Source organism: Culicoides brevitarsis, chromosome 1 (genome assembly GCF_036172545.1).
Source record: "Culicoides brevitarsis isolate CSIRO-B50_1 chromosome 1, AGI_CSIRO_Cbre_v1, whole genome shotgun sequence".
Taxonomy (NCBI): Eukaryota; Metazoa; Arthropoda; class Insecta; order Diptera; family Ceratopogonidae; genus Culicoides; species Culicoides brevitarsis.
Window position 1 is genome coordinate 21,214,651 of NC_087085.1, and position 15,528 is coordinate 21,230,178.

General features: G+C 37.9%; 3 protein-coding genes across 3 annotated transcripts; 1 reads left to right on the forward strand and 2 right to left on the reverse strand.

Moving 5' to 3' along the window:
• Positions 1–284: 284 nt before the first annotated feature.
• Positions 285–8,237, reverse strand: LOC134827630 (microtubule-associated protein futsch). Its single transcript, XM_063840364.1, has 10 exons — positions 8,107–8,237; positions 7,724–7,945; positions 6,275–7,659; positions 3,044–6,216; positions 2,936–2,987; positions 2,317–2,873; positions 2,035–2,255; positions 918–1,975; positions 786–860; positions 285–729 (listed from the first exon to the last, which is right to left on the reverse strand). Exons 2-10 carry the CDS (start codon positions 7,914–7,916, stop codon positions 544–546), a joined length of 6,900 nt encoding a protein of 2,299 aa, XP_063696434.1. The 5' UTR covers positions 7,917–7,945; positions 8,107–8,237; the 3' UTR covers positions 285–543.
• A 142-nt stretch (positions 8,238–8,379) lies between these two features.
• LOC134827627 (histone deacetylase complex subunit SAP130) lies at positions 8,380–13,461 on the forward strand. Its single transcript, XM_063840362.1, has 5 exons — positions 8,380–11,412; positions 11,474–11,603; positions 12,665–12,835; positions 12,894–12,998; positions 13,060–13,461. The coding sequence occupies exons 1-5, from the start codon at positions 8,657–8,659 to the stop codon at positions 13,207–13,209; spliced, it is 3,312 nt and encodes a 1,103-aa protein (XP_063696432.1). The 5' UTR covers positions 8,380–8,656; the 3' UTR covers positions 13,210–13,461.
• Positions 13,462–13,504: 43 nt separating this feature from the next.
• Positions 13,505–15,471, reverse strand: LOC134827628 (probable RNA-binding protein CG14230). Its single transcript, XM_063840363.1, has 3 exons — positions 15,274–15,471; positions 13,814–15,217; positions 13,505–13,752 (listed from the first exon to the last, which is right to left on the reverse strand). The coding sequence occupies exons 1-3, from the start codon at positions 15,443–15,445 to the stop codon at positions 13,547–13,549; spliced, it is 1,782 nt and encodes a 593-aa protein (XP_063696433.1). The 5' UTR covers positions 15,446–15,471; the 3' UTR covers positions 13,505–13,546.
• Between the last annotated feature and the right edge of the window lie 57 nt (positions 15,472–15,528).

Genomic DNA, 15,528 nt, shown 5'->3' on the forward strand with positions numbered 1-15,528 from the left:
CCAAAACCGAACTTTTTGAGAAAATCAACTCATTTAAAAAAAATTGGGAATTTTATTATATTTATTTTAAAAAACGATAAAAAATAAAATTAAAAAAAGTTTTTCCTCATTTTAAAAAAATTACATAAATTTTAAAGTAGCATTAAAAGATCCATCTCGCGTTTTCATCAAAATCCTGATACGAAAAAAAATTAAATTTAGCCATTTTGATTCTAATGCTTTAAAAATTTCAATAAAAACAAAAATTTTTTAACAAACAAGTATTTTTCATTTTTTAATCTCAATTTATCTCCATATTTATATAAATTACTTACATCCTAAAAAGCTTACAGTTTTTAACGTACGTATTAATTAATTAATTATTAGTTAAATAACTTTACATATTTAGAAATTTTTTTTTACAGAAAAAAACGTGTCAATATCATCGTAAAAACTTTGATAAAAATATAAAATGTGTGTCACTCCTAACAAGTGTGTTTTCTCGGCCAAGGACGTTTATTGACCTCGTACACTAGAAATAGTTCATCTCTACTTTATCGACCTTTATTTGTCGTCTGCCGAGTTTTTCTTGATTCGCACGAATCCGGACTCGTAACCAACAGCGTAATATTTAGAATATGACTTATTCGGGTTAATTATGATTTTGCTGACTTTTTCACACGGCAACCGGGAAATATCTTCCTTGCGAGTGTTTTGACAAACGGTTTTCTTTTCGACAATTGATGATTTCTGCAAGAGTTTTTGGTAAGATTTCATTTTTTTGTAAGAAAAAAAAAATAACTTACGTTACTCAAGTCGGAAAAAACGATTCCTTGTTCAGTTGATTTTGAGATGGGACAAAGTTGGGTGAAACTGTAGACCTGAAAATGATGAAAAATGTAAAAAATTTTTTTTTTTCAAAAAATTTTAAAACTTACATATCTTTCGATAGTTTTTTCCGTTCCAGTAGTGAGAAGATAATTCGGGCGATAACATCCAAGCACTTCGCCAGCTACCGATCCGTAATAAATGACGTCATTCCACTCATTTACCGCGACATCCGTGATTGTACTTGAGATATTGCACATTGAACCGTAATCCAATAACGGTCCAAGCTCATTCGGGTTTTTGAGCTTAAGTTCGCTGCGTTGATAGGAAAATTCACTGTCACTTCCGTAGAAGAAAGCGATCCAATTAACGGGCCAATCAGCGCATGAAACACGACTCGGACATTTGAGAATGAAAATTTCCAATGGCTCCGTGTCGTTATTCAATTGGAACACTTTTAAACGACGATCTTGACTTCCACTCAGTAAATAGTCCCCATTTGACGAATGATGGAAGCAGAGACAAGTAACGGCTTCCTGATGTGCCACAAATGTCTGAATTGGAGACAAAATTAATCCGTTTGATGATTTTCTTCGAAGAAGAGACGAATTTGTGTCTAATTTCCACATAGCGATCACTCCATTCGAGAATCCAGCAGCAAGTAACGAATGATTTTTCTGACGACTCCATGCAATTTTGCATCCAAAAACATTTTCAGCTGTAATTCCGGAATCTAGAATTAAATTAGGCTCTAATTTAATCATCGTTCCGTCAGATTTTCCGTTTTTAATGTTTTCCAGCGACGGCAGGGCATAAAGAAAAACTTTTCCAGAAATACTTGTGCAGGAAATTAATCCTAAACGTTCATTTTCGACGTAACCGCCACTCGGACAGACTTTTAAATCCCAAATTGGACCATCATCAATAGCGATTGAGTACAAATGCGACACATTTTCGCCTATTTTGGCATTTGTCTTTGTCCGAGATGATTTTTCAAAGGACCAAAGTTGAATAAAAGACGTTTCGGGAGCAGCTTTTGCGTAACTCATGAAACTATTTGGGTCCCTTTTGCTGGTAACGACTAGTATTTGAGGTCCGTTGTAGGAATCGGGGAACGGAAGCCACTGCATTGATGTCACCGAACCACCGACAAACAGAATTGACGAGTCTGAAAATGGTAAAAATAAAATTAAAATCTACTTTATCGACATTTTGTCACATTCTTACCTGTTGTAGAAGATTCATAAAGTGACAAACTTTTCCATTGATCGTTTTCAACTTTTATTGCAATGGGATCCGGACTGTATTTGGAAGCTGTTTGAATGAAATATTTCATTGATGAACGAATTATAGGCTCATAAGCGATTTTTTCCTTTGCTGCTAAAATTTTTATTTGCTTCGGCTTCAATTCTGGATACAAACCGTCAAGTGAGTAATTTTCTTTGTAGCTAAAAGTTTACATTTTCAATTAAAATTAATTTTTTAGTCATAAAAATTGAAAAAACTTACAATTCTATCAACAAATCAGCTGCTGACTTAAACTGTGACAACTCTTTAAACGTCATGTAACGCAACATTTGATATTTCGGGTTCATCCCAACATCATTACTTCTCGCCAAATGTCTTTGATCTTCGATTCGACGACGTTTATTTGCTTTTCTCGTATTTTCCACGTCCGAGCCGTCATTTTCCGTCGGCGTATCGATATCAGATTCATCTTCGCCTTCGGAAATGTCACTTTCACTCTCAGCATTGTCAGATTTTGCCTCGTATGCGTCCGAGTCCTCGTCTTCGAAGAATTTTCGTTCATCGCCGGGACCGTGATTCGCTTTGACATGTTCAAAAACTTCATTTCGGCTGTTGGAACGGAAGCAACAAGCGGCGCAATAAATTAAATTGGCAAATTCGCAAGTCTCTTGGTGTTGAGTCGCTTCCTCGATAGATTTGCTTTTGACTTGACAATCGGCGTTGTGGTAACAACCAATTAAATCACCTTCTTCTAGGATTTTTTGCCATTTGTTGATCGTGCGGACGTTGATTTTGTGTTTTTTCTTTCCGATTATGAACTAAAAAAAAAAATTAAAAATGTTGAAAATAATTTTTTTTATTCAAAAAATAAAAAATTTACCTGATCAGGATTGAAATCTAAATTACTTTCGCCTTTAAGTAATGCCTCAGCTCTAAAAAATCATAAAAATTTTAATAAAAAATCAAAAGTTTTTCAAAATTTACTCACTTTTTGACCGCTCGTCGTTTAACTCTTCCCGAATCATTAAATTCTGGCTCTTCATTCACCACCGGAGCAGTTTCTGCCAACATTTTTTGCCTTTCCTCAGCTTCTCGTTCCTTCAAAACGCGACAATGATTCCTCAAATGGATCGGCATGCTATAGGACATGCATAAACTACCGCAATGCTCACACTTGATCTTTACTTTGTCGAGTTCCTCCGGTGCCAATCCACATTTTTTCAGGTGGCCAATCAAACCGAGTGCTGATTTCTTCTGTTCGCCACATTTTTCGCACGTTAAAACGGGAATTCTTCGTTCTTTTTGGAAGCGGATCATCGTATTCAACTTGACATTTTCATTTTCAATGTCAATCGGGGGATCCAGTTCGATGCGCCATGCAAGTCCGTTGTGTTGAATTAAGTGCTTAAGCCACTTTTTCCGTTCTATGAATTGGTTGCATGCGCTACAAGTGTAATCCGTGTCAGCTTTGTGCTTTTTTGGGGCAGGAGCTGGAGTGGAAGTGTCAATTTTTCGTTTTCCTTTCGACAAGGCACTCAGAGGTTCTTCGTCGTCGTCATCAGAATTGTTTTCCTCGGCAGGAATCGTTTTTGGAGTTGATTCATTTTTTCGTTTTCTGCCTCGACGTGACTTTGGCGTGTCTGTTGGCGTCGATTCTTCTTTAATTTCGGGTTCAGAAGGCAAAGGAGTAGACGGAATCTCATTACTCGACTTAGATCGTCGTTTTTGATCGGCTTGAGTCGCTGCTTTGCGTCGCAAAAGTCCAAATTCAACAGGAAATTCAGGTTCAGAGGACTTTCCTGCCTTTGGAGTTGAAGTTTCCATCGGAGTTGATTTTTTTGGACGACCTCTTCTTTTCGACACAGGAGTTTCCGGTATTTTTGGTGTTTCAACTTCTTCGTTTTGAGCTGTTTCTTCGAGTTTTTCAGTTAATTCAGGTTTTTCTGAAGGGATTTCTTTTGGTAAATCGATTTCAATCACTTCTTTTGATTTTTCTGGTTCGATTTGTTCAACCACTGGAGGTTCATCAACAATTTTTAATTCTTTTTCAGGCATTTTCTTTTCAGTAACAACATTTTCTGCCATAAACTCAGCCATGGAGGAGTCAAAATCAGTCACATTGCTCGAAATATTTGCTTCGGGTAGCGTTAAAAGTCGACTTTTTCGACGTTCAGGAACAACTGGACTGGTTTCTGGTTCATTTTCAGTTGAATTTTTCGATGAAAGTTCTTTTATTGGGTCGGTACTTTTACTTTTGTGTCGTTTTGAGTTTAAATCTTCAAGTTTTTGATCATTTTTCGGCTCATCAACGACAGTTTCTGGTAAATTTGTGCCATTTTCTAGGATTTTGTCTTCTAAAAGTTCTTTTGTTTGTTGTTTCTTTGGTGTTTCAGAACTTTTTAAGTCACTTTTAGGTTTTTCTAGCAAAATTTTTTGCTCTGAAGTGCTAGATTTTCTTCTTTTTTCATCACAAACTACTTCAGCTTCCTTCGTTGGTGATTTTAAACTCGATCGACGTCTTTGCGATACGGATTTTTCTGATGTTTCATGAGCTTTTAGCTCTTTATTTTCTTCAGAAGACTTTTTACCTTCTTCTATCGAAGGATTTTCTGTGGAATTTTCTACTAAAATCGAGTTTTCTGATAAATCTTCGATTTCTGGATTTAAAATTTCCGAAGTTTTTACAGGTTCTTTATCACTTTCTGCTACTTTTGCATCTTTATTGACTGTTTTAGACAAAATTCCCTTCATTCTCGCCTTTGGGATCAAAGGAGTGAACTTTTTCTTTGGTTTCAGTGTTTTTGGCAAGCTATTTCTGTTTATTGAAAGACTTCGTTGTGAGCCGATAACTGTTTTTGTTGATGTTTCTTCAGATTTTTGTGACTCCAAAACAATATTTTCTACCAAACCCTTTTTCGGAGACTTAATTTCCGGTTCAACAGGTGTAGGAACTTTGATTGGAGATGTCACATGTGAAATTTCCTTTGATTTTTTTGCTTCATTGTCGTCAGTCTTCTTTGAACTTGGCAAATCTACTTTATCGACTTTTGTTTCTTCCGTTCTATCAACAGGCGATTCTGGTCTAGAACAGAAATTATCGTCAAATCCACGAGAATCGTCATCAGACTCGATTTCTTTTGGCTTTTCTTGAACTTTTTCTGGACTTTTTAATTTTTCGTGAACGGGACTTTTAATTTCTTCACTTACACTTTTTGTTCTTTTAACATTTTCATGCGATTTTTTCTGATTTTTTGAAGGACTAGCAATATTTTGATCAATTTTTGATTTTTCCTTTTCACTACTTTCAACATTTTCCACTTCGGAAGATCCAGTCTTCACCATTTTCTCCTTAGCAAATTTTACAAAATCATTTAAAAGTGAATCTTGCTTCAGCAGTTCCAAAATTGAGCTAATTTCGGGATTTGATGAACTTGCACTCGATATTGAACCGAGAGATTGTGATAATTTCTCGCGAATATCCAGCAGAGATGATTTAACGTTCGGCGATTGTGGCGTGGAGTCAATTTGAACCTCATTTGTCACTTTTTCTGGTGATTTTAATGGACTCTTATCACTTTTTGCCTCTGAAATCACCTCAGAAATTGATTTTTTCCTACTTTTTGAACTTTCATCGATTTTTTCACTATTTTTTCGCGACCTACTTGATATTTCATTTGATAATTTTTCACATTTCGACGGACTTTCACTGGTTTTTGAGGATTTTCTAGAACGTTCAACGGATTCAGGAACTAAATTTTGACTTTTTGAAGGACTTTCAGTAGATTTTGATGGTGTTCGTATACGTTCAACATGCTTTTGACTCACTTTAATTTCTTCTGAAACAGAATTTTCTCGTTTTCGAGGACTTCCAAGGGTTTCTGAATGTTTTCTTGAACGTCCAACTGTTTCGTCAATGGCTTTGAGCTCTTCTGAAAACGATTTTTCTACTCTTAACGGACTTTCATCAGTTTTTAAGCCTTTTCTTGATCGTTCAACGGATTTATTTGAAATTTTTATATCTTCTGTAGAAGATTTTAACGGACTCTCACAAACTTCTGATTGCTTTCTTGAACGTTCAATGGGTCTCTTGATGACTTTCGCCTCTTCTATACTGGAATTCACGACTGGGATGACTTTTGGTGAACTTTTATTTGAAACGATCTAAAAGAAATAATTTTTTAATGGTACAGTTTTGGATGAAAAATAATTTTTTACTTACTTTCACTGGAGTTAAAGCCTCTTTTATAGACTTTTCTTCAGATTTTTGCACTTCTGTAGCTTTTTTCACCAACCAATTTTTAATTTCCGTCTGTTTCGTCTTTTTTTGTGACTTTTCAGTGACTTTGTCAGGTTCCTTCGTAAGCTCCACCATATTTTTCCTATTTGCCTCCACTGCTTGCTTCAATTTTTCCTGCAGCGAAGAGTTTTTTAGCATAGATTTGATGTTTGCCACAACTTTTGGTTTCACTTTTGGTTCTTCCGTGGATTTATTTTTCTCTGAAGATCCCTCCGAATTGCGTTTAAGATACCCCAAACGACTTTCCATCATGCGTTTCGATGCCTCGATCTCCGCCGACGTGAATCCATGCAATTCATCGTCCGAGTCTCGTTCATCTTTGATCTTCACGAAGGGAGTTGATGTGGATTTTACGAGTTTTCGACATCCCTGCAGCACATTTTGCTTGAGTTGCGGATCAGAAGTCGTAATTTTTGTCAAACAAATTCTCCGCTTCGTGTCTCCATGGATTTCAAAGGGAACTCGAATATTCGATGAAGGTGATCGAATTGTGGGATTACCACCACGATGGACCGTGTACTCGCCAAGATCGATAGCTTCGGATTTTTTCTCGATTTTTACTGGTGACGCAATTTTTTGATGAAATTTGACTGGAGGATCTAATTGTACAACACCTGGTTGTTTAATTGCCACCGAAACTTCACGATTTTTAGCAGGCGATTTCAAAATGACTTCCGAATCTGACTCATTGCTGAAGGAAATTTTGCGTTTGACGCTGGATGGCGTCGAAACAACGAAATTCTGCTGCTGAAAATTCTCTGCGGGCGGCACGACGATCAATGGGGCAAGAGTTCCATCGTCAATTATCACGGGAAGCGAGCTAATATCGATTTTCGAAGGCGTTAATGGTGTCAAAGATTCGGTGGCATACACAATATGACCCGACGTACTTGGCACGTCCATCACAGAAGTTATCGTTTGATCAATTTCCATATCGCTAGACGGCTCAACGACTACTGGAGGATCTTTTGGTGGTGGTTTGACGTTTCTCGTAGACTTATTTTTGATGGCAGCTGCTACGAGCTTCTTATTGGCAAGTTTTTTAGCGAGCGCTAATTTGACGGCATCACTAGCTCCACTGCGAATTGGCTTTGAAACCTTCGCCATTTCACTTTTTGACGCAGTTCCTTCTGAATTTTGAACTTTTGGAGCTTCAGGCAACGTCAAATTCGGAAAAAGATCTTTTACGTTCAACTGCGGATTCTCAACACTCAAAATTTTCACTTTCACATCCTTTTTCGGTGGTTTTTGATGAACAATTTCTTGCGTTTTTGACGTTGTTGTTGTTTTTGCATCACTATTCACAACTGAAAACGAAGAAAAAAGGCAATCAAGATAAGAAAAAGCTCATTAAAAGGTAATTTGTCTCACTTTTGGACTTGGCAACTGCACTAATCATCGCATCTTTGACATTTTTCAAGAGTGCCGGGTTAATTTTCTTTAGTCCTTTTAACGGGATCAACTTCTTGACCGATGTTTCTGCATTACTCACTCCTGCTGGCATTTGTTGTTGTGGCACTTGCTTTTGCGTCGCATTTTGGGACGCATTTTCCGTGTTTTCCATGTTGCGGAAAATTTCTTACGGTCCTTTTGCTGCGAAAAAAGACAAAAATCGCTGGATGAATAAAAAAGTCTGGCGTTCCCCGAGACTCGAACTCGTGCCAATCAAATGAAATCGATAAATAAAAGGAAATGTGGCAACGCTAAGTGAGCATGGTTTTACGAAAATGTTCAAAAAACAGCTGATTTCTCACCTATTTCGGAGGATTTTCAATGGAAATTAATTTTCATACAAAAATTACGATTTTTCACGCAGTTTTCAACGATTTTTTTGGATTATTTGCCATGAATTTACGAGTTTTCATCAATTTTCGCGTTTTTCGTCGTGAAATTATTTTTGTTTTCAGTTATCACTTTCATTCGTCTCATGGGAGATATGAGTTCCAGCGCGCAATTGGAAATTTCTTGCCGTCTGTGCCTCGGGTCTGTCCAAAAATTGCAACTTGGCTGATTCAAACACTATTTTGGTCAACAACAGAGTGAAAAAGCTCGTAATTGATGTAAATTTCGGGAGATTTAGTGCGCATAATTTGACAAAAATATGTGAAAAAGATTCACGAGACACCCGAAAACACAAATCTAGTATTAGTTTGCCGAAATAGTTGGAAAACGCGTGAAAAAAGACATTTTATTTGTGGCGTTGGTCCACATCCATAAAAGTTTTCGTCACCTACACGACACACATAGCACATTAATTCGGCAAAAAAACGAGAGAAAGTGCAAAAAATCCGCTAAACCGACACAATGCAGGACGGTGGCGGCGACAAAAATCTCAACAAGTTCGATTTGACGACAAAAGTCGCGTTAACGAAGGACAACAAAGGCGGTACCACGGCAACATTACATCCGCAATTCCGTACGATGCAACCGATGCGAGTTGTTACGATCCCCTCGTCGTCGACTGGCGGCGCCCAAATTATCCAGACGCAATTAGTGCCTCAAGTGCAAACGATGATCAAGCAAGTGGACAATCGGATAACAGTTTCGCGTCCCGTAACGCCAACTTCGTATCTGCCACGGGGACCCACAACGGTGACAAATATCCAAGCGCCGCGTGGCTCGACGCCAATTCGAGGCTCAACTCCGCCCTCAACCGTCACAAATATCACGCAATCTTTCGTACGCACAACTGGATCGCCCCGCGCCCCAAATTCATCGGCAACGGCGACGCTAATTCCGCAAGGAACCACCTGGATGTCCAGCAGTGGGGTTCAAGTACAAGTCCCAACGCAACTAATTCGCGCTAATATCACGCAATCGCCGCGCCCGCGTGTCGTGACACAAGCGATACCGCAAAACAGCAGCAGCAACAACTCGTTGACGCAACAAACGAGCATCCAGCAAAGTAATCAGACGGTGCACGGAGCAAATGTCATCACGGCGGGCAATAATCAGGCATTTGTAGCAACTTTGGCATTGCCGCCACGTCAACAAGGCGCTTCTTTGGTCTACAGCCAAGTTTCGAGCACCCAACCGAATCAAACTTTTGGACAGGGACAACGTTTGGCTGTTGCTACGAGTATCGGGACTCAACGACAAGTCCGCCCCTTGCAGCGATTACCGACAAGCAACTTGGGAATGCGTGTCAGCACCGCAAATTTGTCGATCCGACAAAGCGTTCCAGTTCTCGCGACAATACCTAGTGCCGCATCAACTCGAACGACAACGGGAACAGTAACAACTAACTTGGCGCAGATCCCTGCCCGCATAATTCAACCTGGCGGCACAGCTCAAGTCATCAATGCACGTGGCGTTCCCGCAAATGTCATGACTTTGCAGCCAATCATCAGATTTCCGAACGTAAAAACGCAAATTCCGCAACAATTGACGATCGCCCATGTGAGTAAAATTGCGACAGCTGCTCCCGCCACCGGATCTTTGGGCACGAGCACCAGTAATTCGCCCGCCACAATTACCGTGACGAATTTGCAGCAAGGCGGCAATCAAGGACAAGGCGGAAACATGAGTCAAAATCAACAGTTGACGGCTTCCATTGTGCAAGGCGCCGTTTTGAACAGTCAAGGACAGCTGCAAACGCAAAAAAGTCCCCAAATTGCGCATATTTTGAGTGTCAATCCGCAACAACAACAACATCAAATAATCACGAGTGTGCAACAGCAGCAACAAAATTCGTCGCAAAACAGCACAATTACGTCGTGTGGCAAGACGATCCCCTTGGTGACGGTTTCCGTAGCGAATTTGCCGGGAAATGTCATTCGCGGTATATCGACAATGTCGAATCGCGAGACTCCGGTGGCGAAAGTGTTGCCACGACAACAAATTGAGAACAGTGGGCAACAAAATAATCAGAGTGGGACCTCGGTGTTTATTCATACAACGCCGCCGAACCTAAGTGGCGGGCAGCAAATTTCATCGCAGCCATCGGGAACAGTGGCAAGTGGATTGCCAAGTGGTACTTTTATCTCGCCCGCTACGAAATTCATCTATGAACACATCCCGAGTACGTCTTCTGTGAGTATTTCGTCGTCCACGATCATTGATTCGATTTTTTCGTTGCCCAAAACGACAGTTAGCAAAGCAACGAGTACTGTTGTGTCGACCATGAATCCGATAATGACGAGTCAAACATCGTCCTCGTCGTCAAGTGGTGCGACAGAAAGCACTAGTAGCTCAGGAGGCACCGTTATTTCGTCAAGTATTTCGTACACGCCGCAACCGGGATCATTTGCTGTCGTTCCCACAAGTAATCGAACGACCGTCGGACAAATTCACGTCTCCACCTCGAACATGAGCCAAGGGCAGGGACAAATTCAAACGGTTCCGGTGCGTTTCAACCCCCAGCTGCTCGTCGATAGTTCCGGCAATCAAACGCACAGCACGCAAATCATCGCTGTTCCCAATACCATCGCATCGAGTCACGTCTCGAACAGCAACAACAACTCGCAAAGCACCATTCAAACGATCTCGCAGCTCAACAATCAAAGTCAAGGTCAAATTATTCAGGGACTTTCGTCGCAATCCATCATGATTCCGGCATCCGTGAGCAAAGTAGAGTCACCGCGTCCGAATGTGTCGTCGAGCTCCTCGAGCATTTTGCGGAAACGCGATAGCGAGGGGTCACCCATCAGACATTCGGGTAAAAATTTGACGGCAATTCCGGTGTCGGCATCAAGTGCTGGCTCCATGTCGACGCAATCGGCGCAACAAATGGCCAAACAGCAGCAGCAACAAGTGCAACAAATTCAACAGCAATTGCAACATTTGTCGTCGCAGCAACAAGATGACCGTCCAATGTCGCCGCATTCACGCCCACCGAGCACCGATGGCTCCACGACTGTCAGTGCCACGTCTAGTCCGAATATCGATCAGCAGGAGCAAGAAGAGATGGCGAATCTCATGTATGGCAATCACATGAATGATCTTTTTGGGGGACCGTCGGGCAGATCGAGCATGCATAGCGGCGTGCCACATCAAAATTCCACGGAAAGTAGCAGCAATGGACAGATTGATCCATCGCCAAGGAAGAAACCGAGGAAATCGTGAGTTTTTAAAAGATTTAAAAATTAAATAAAAATTATTCATGATTTTTTTTTCTTTTAGAAATGAAAATATTAACACTTCCAATATGTACATGATGCAAAATTCGAACAATAAATTGATCAACAACAATGCCATCAAACAAAGTAACGAAATGACAGTGAAAAAGCCACAATCTGTCAGCCTTTTACAGGTTTGTAATGATCTAATATCTATTTTTTTTAAATCAAACCTAATACATAACATTACCCAATGATCAAAATTTAAAAAAAATAAGAAAAAAATCCAAAAATACCCAAAATATGAAAAAATGATATGAAAAATCAATTTAAAAATAATTTTTGAAAACTGGATCGTTTTTTGAATTTTTTGCTATTTATATTTTGAACAAAAATAAATATGTACCTAATATTTTGGCAAGAAGTTTTCTTAAAAAATTTGTTTACCAAAATTAAACAATTTTCATAATAATAAATTTGCAATTTTTTTAAATAAATTTTTAAAAAGTATGAACTGAAAATTTTCAAAAATTGTTAAAAATAGTCATTTTTTGAAAAAGTATTTCAAAACCTATATTTAAAATTTTCATTGATTTTTTTTTAAATTATCCTACTTTTTCGTTTTTTTTTTACTTAAGACCGCTCCAAATGAAAATTAAAAATAAAGTCCAAAATTTTTTAAAATAAAGTGGGGGAGGGCAAAATAAAAAAAAAAGTTTTGAAATACTATTTTCATACCAAATGACAAAATTTTATCCATTTTTGAGCGTTAAATAATATTTTTGATGTTTTTTTACTAGTCACTTTGAAATTTGCTTATTTAAAATAGATTTCAGAATATTTTATATTAAAAATAAAAAAAAATAAAATAAAATAAAAAAAAACATAAAAAATAACTGTTTAAAAATTTTGAAAAAAAAAATTAATAATTTTATGAAAAATATTTTTAGAGAAGAAAATTTATGATAAAATATGATTTCCAAAACTATTAGAATAAATTGAAAATTTTTCAAAAATTTTTTGGAAATTTTTCTTGAAAAATTATGAAAATTTTTACATAAAAATTGTAAAAAATTTTCAAATTTTTAAGTACTTAATCCTTTTTTTATTACAATGTCTATTTGATTTAAAATCTTTTTATCTTAAAGAAATTGGAAAATATACATAATTGGGTTTAACTTAGATAGCGGACTTATTTCCACGATTTACTAATTCCACGATTTTTTTTTCATTTCTTCTACTTTAATTTTTTTAGTGCTATAAACAAACGTGGAAGGCCGCCAACAACCATTTCCAACGTTACTCTGACGTGAGACCGCGTGACGAACGAAGACCCTCCGTCATGGATTTGGCAAATCAAGCACATGTCCTTCAAAAAGTGAATGGCTGGAAAATTTATCATCTCAGCTCGCAAGTTGAGGAATTGGTAATTATTTTTATTTTTGAAAAAAGAAACAAAAATTATCCAAATTTTTAAATTTTAGTGTGAACTGGAATCTCAAGTGTACGACAAATTGGCTTCCCAACTCGAATCGATGGAAGCTCATAATTCAAGTCCCGATGTCGATCGTGTTAGCGAATTATTAAAGGTAAAAATTCCCGAAAAATTAATTTTAAATTAAAATGATGACATTTTTTTAAATTTTTCAGGGCAACATGCAACGCGAAAAAATCATCATCGATGGAATTAATGACGCGCGCACACAACTGATGAAAGTTTTTGATCACAAATCGCCTGTCGCCGATATCATTCATCGATGTGCGTCAAAGCGGAACTTTAAGAAGCGAGAAAAGCCATAAATGAACCACTAAATAGCAATATTTAATAAAAATTCATGTAAATAAATTTTCAGAATAAGTGTATGAAGGCAAAAAAGTATTAATTTTTAAGGGATTAAAAAAAGCGTTTCAAAGCTTTTTTAAATGGATTTTATTTTTTGTGTGGAATAATTAAAGATAAATGTGACCAGATGCGTCCCAAAACCTTAGTGTTAAATTTTTTCAAATATTTTTTTTTCTTGAATATTAAAGTTGTACTATTATTTACTTGTTAAGGACTTTCTTTTTCATAAAATAATAAAATAAAATAAAAATGTAAGAAATAAAAAAAAATTAAAATTTATTTCAAAATATTTTTTTAATACGCTTTATTCCTCCGTTTTCCACTAAATTTATTCTGTGACGTTGATTTTTGGAAGGATTTCACGTACATTTCTTTGCGACTCTTCATCAAATTCTGTTTCTTCACCTTTTGTTTGGTGATCTGTTTCAAATTTTTCATTACCGCATCTCGATCTTCGTCTTTCGAGCTGGTCGATGGTAAAATAAAGAATTTAAGGCCCTCTAAAAATATTTTTTAAAAATTAAATTTTGAATTTTCTTAATTTATTTGTGAAAAAATTACCTTTTAATCGTTCATCATCAGCAGTCATGAAAAAGTTTTCCTGAAAAACGCCCATTTTGGAGAATTTTCCACTAGTAACCTTGGCAGTTTCTGGTTTTGATTCGATTTTCAGCTTTTTAGCTGGTTTTCCAGCCTTTTCAACGTCATCTTCTTCGTCAGACGAGTCATAACGGAATCTTTTCCCTTCACTCGAAGTTGGTCCCGTTGTGAATTCATGTCCTCCGGATGTTTCTTGCTCCTCGTTGTCGTTTTTTCCAAACATTTGAAGCAAACTAAACCCGCCAGTGCCTTGTCCCAAGGTTTCTTTCAGCGATTTACTGACTTTTGTGTATTGATCCGTTGAAACTTCGTATTCTTCTTGGACAGTTTGAGCTACAACTCCCGCTCGATCGAGCCCGTCATCATTTTTACTGGCTAAATATTTGTTATGTTCCGGATTGCTTGGGTCAAATCGCACCATTGTCTTGTTTTTGTCTTGCGGACGCTTTGGATCGACAGTTGTTCCCATTTGTTGCAACAATTTCAGCTGTTGTTCGATTTCTTTTTCGACTGTTGTCGGTTTCTTCTTTGGCTTTTCCTTGTTTTTGCCGTCTTTCTTGCTATTTGGATCTTGTTCCATGAATTTGCTGTCCATGACGAAACGTGAATCTCCCTTAAATTTCGCCTGCAGTTGGAAAAGTTCTTCTCCCTTGGCACCTTGGAATTGTTTTTTGACCTGAAAATCTTGCTTGTACTCGACCAAGTCTTCGTTGTCCTGATCTTCGTCGAAAAGTGTCAATTTATTTGAAGATCCTTTGCCTTCGTCGCCGTCTTCTGCATCGAAAACTATCTTATTCGCACTTTTTCCGTCGATCGAAGCTGATAAGGCGTCTTGAATTGTCTTCATTTTCTGGTCATATGCATTTTTGATCGACTCGAGACCCTTTAATCGTTTCTTATCTTGCTCCGTTTGACCGGTTTTTATCTCTTTCACCTTCGGATGCTTGATGACATCGGCAACTTCACCCGTAATCGGCACAATTTTCAAACATCCATTCTGTACATAGGCTTCTGAGTTCCATTTTTTCACAAATTCATCCTCGTTTCGGGGTTTTACGCGTTCTGTTAGTGGTCGCGATTGAACTGGTGGTGCAGGAGCTGGTAATTCATCTTCACTTTCGCTACTAGATTCACTACTTTCGTCGTCTTTTGTGGCTGCAACGAACGTTGGAAGGGTCGGAAGGGAGCTTTTCTTGCTGTTTTCAACCGATTTCGATTCAGATCCGGAGTTGTCGCCACCTTTGCGAGCCTTGAGTTGTTCAGCTTCTTCCCGTTCGCGCTTTAGACGATCCAAAAAACTCTCCTTGGCACGTGAAACTGCCAGATATTGTCCTTTGTACTGGATTTGACTGAACTCTTGTATGCCTAAAATCAAAATTTAATGAATTTAAAAAAAAATTGGAATGAAAATGATGACTTACATTGTTCCACACATCGATCTTCGGTCTCAAGATTGATGAAACCGAAGTGACTTGCGTCTTTTTGCTTCAATTCAATTCCTTTAACGTGTCCATAAGCACTAAACTCGCTAGAAAGCTCATCCTCGGTCGTTCCAGCAGGAATATTTCCTACAAATAAACGAAATTGTCTCATATTTCTTCTTTTTTTGTTCGTCAACAATCGAGCATGGTAGTTTAAAGTGTCAAAATTGACCGAAAAGTTGTTGACAAGAGATT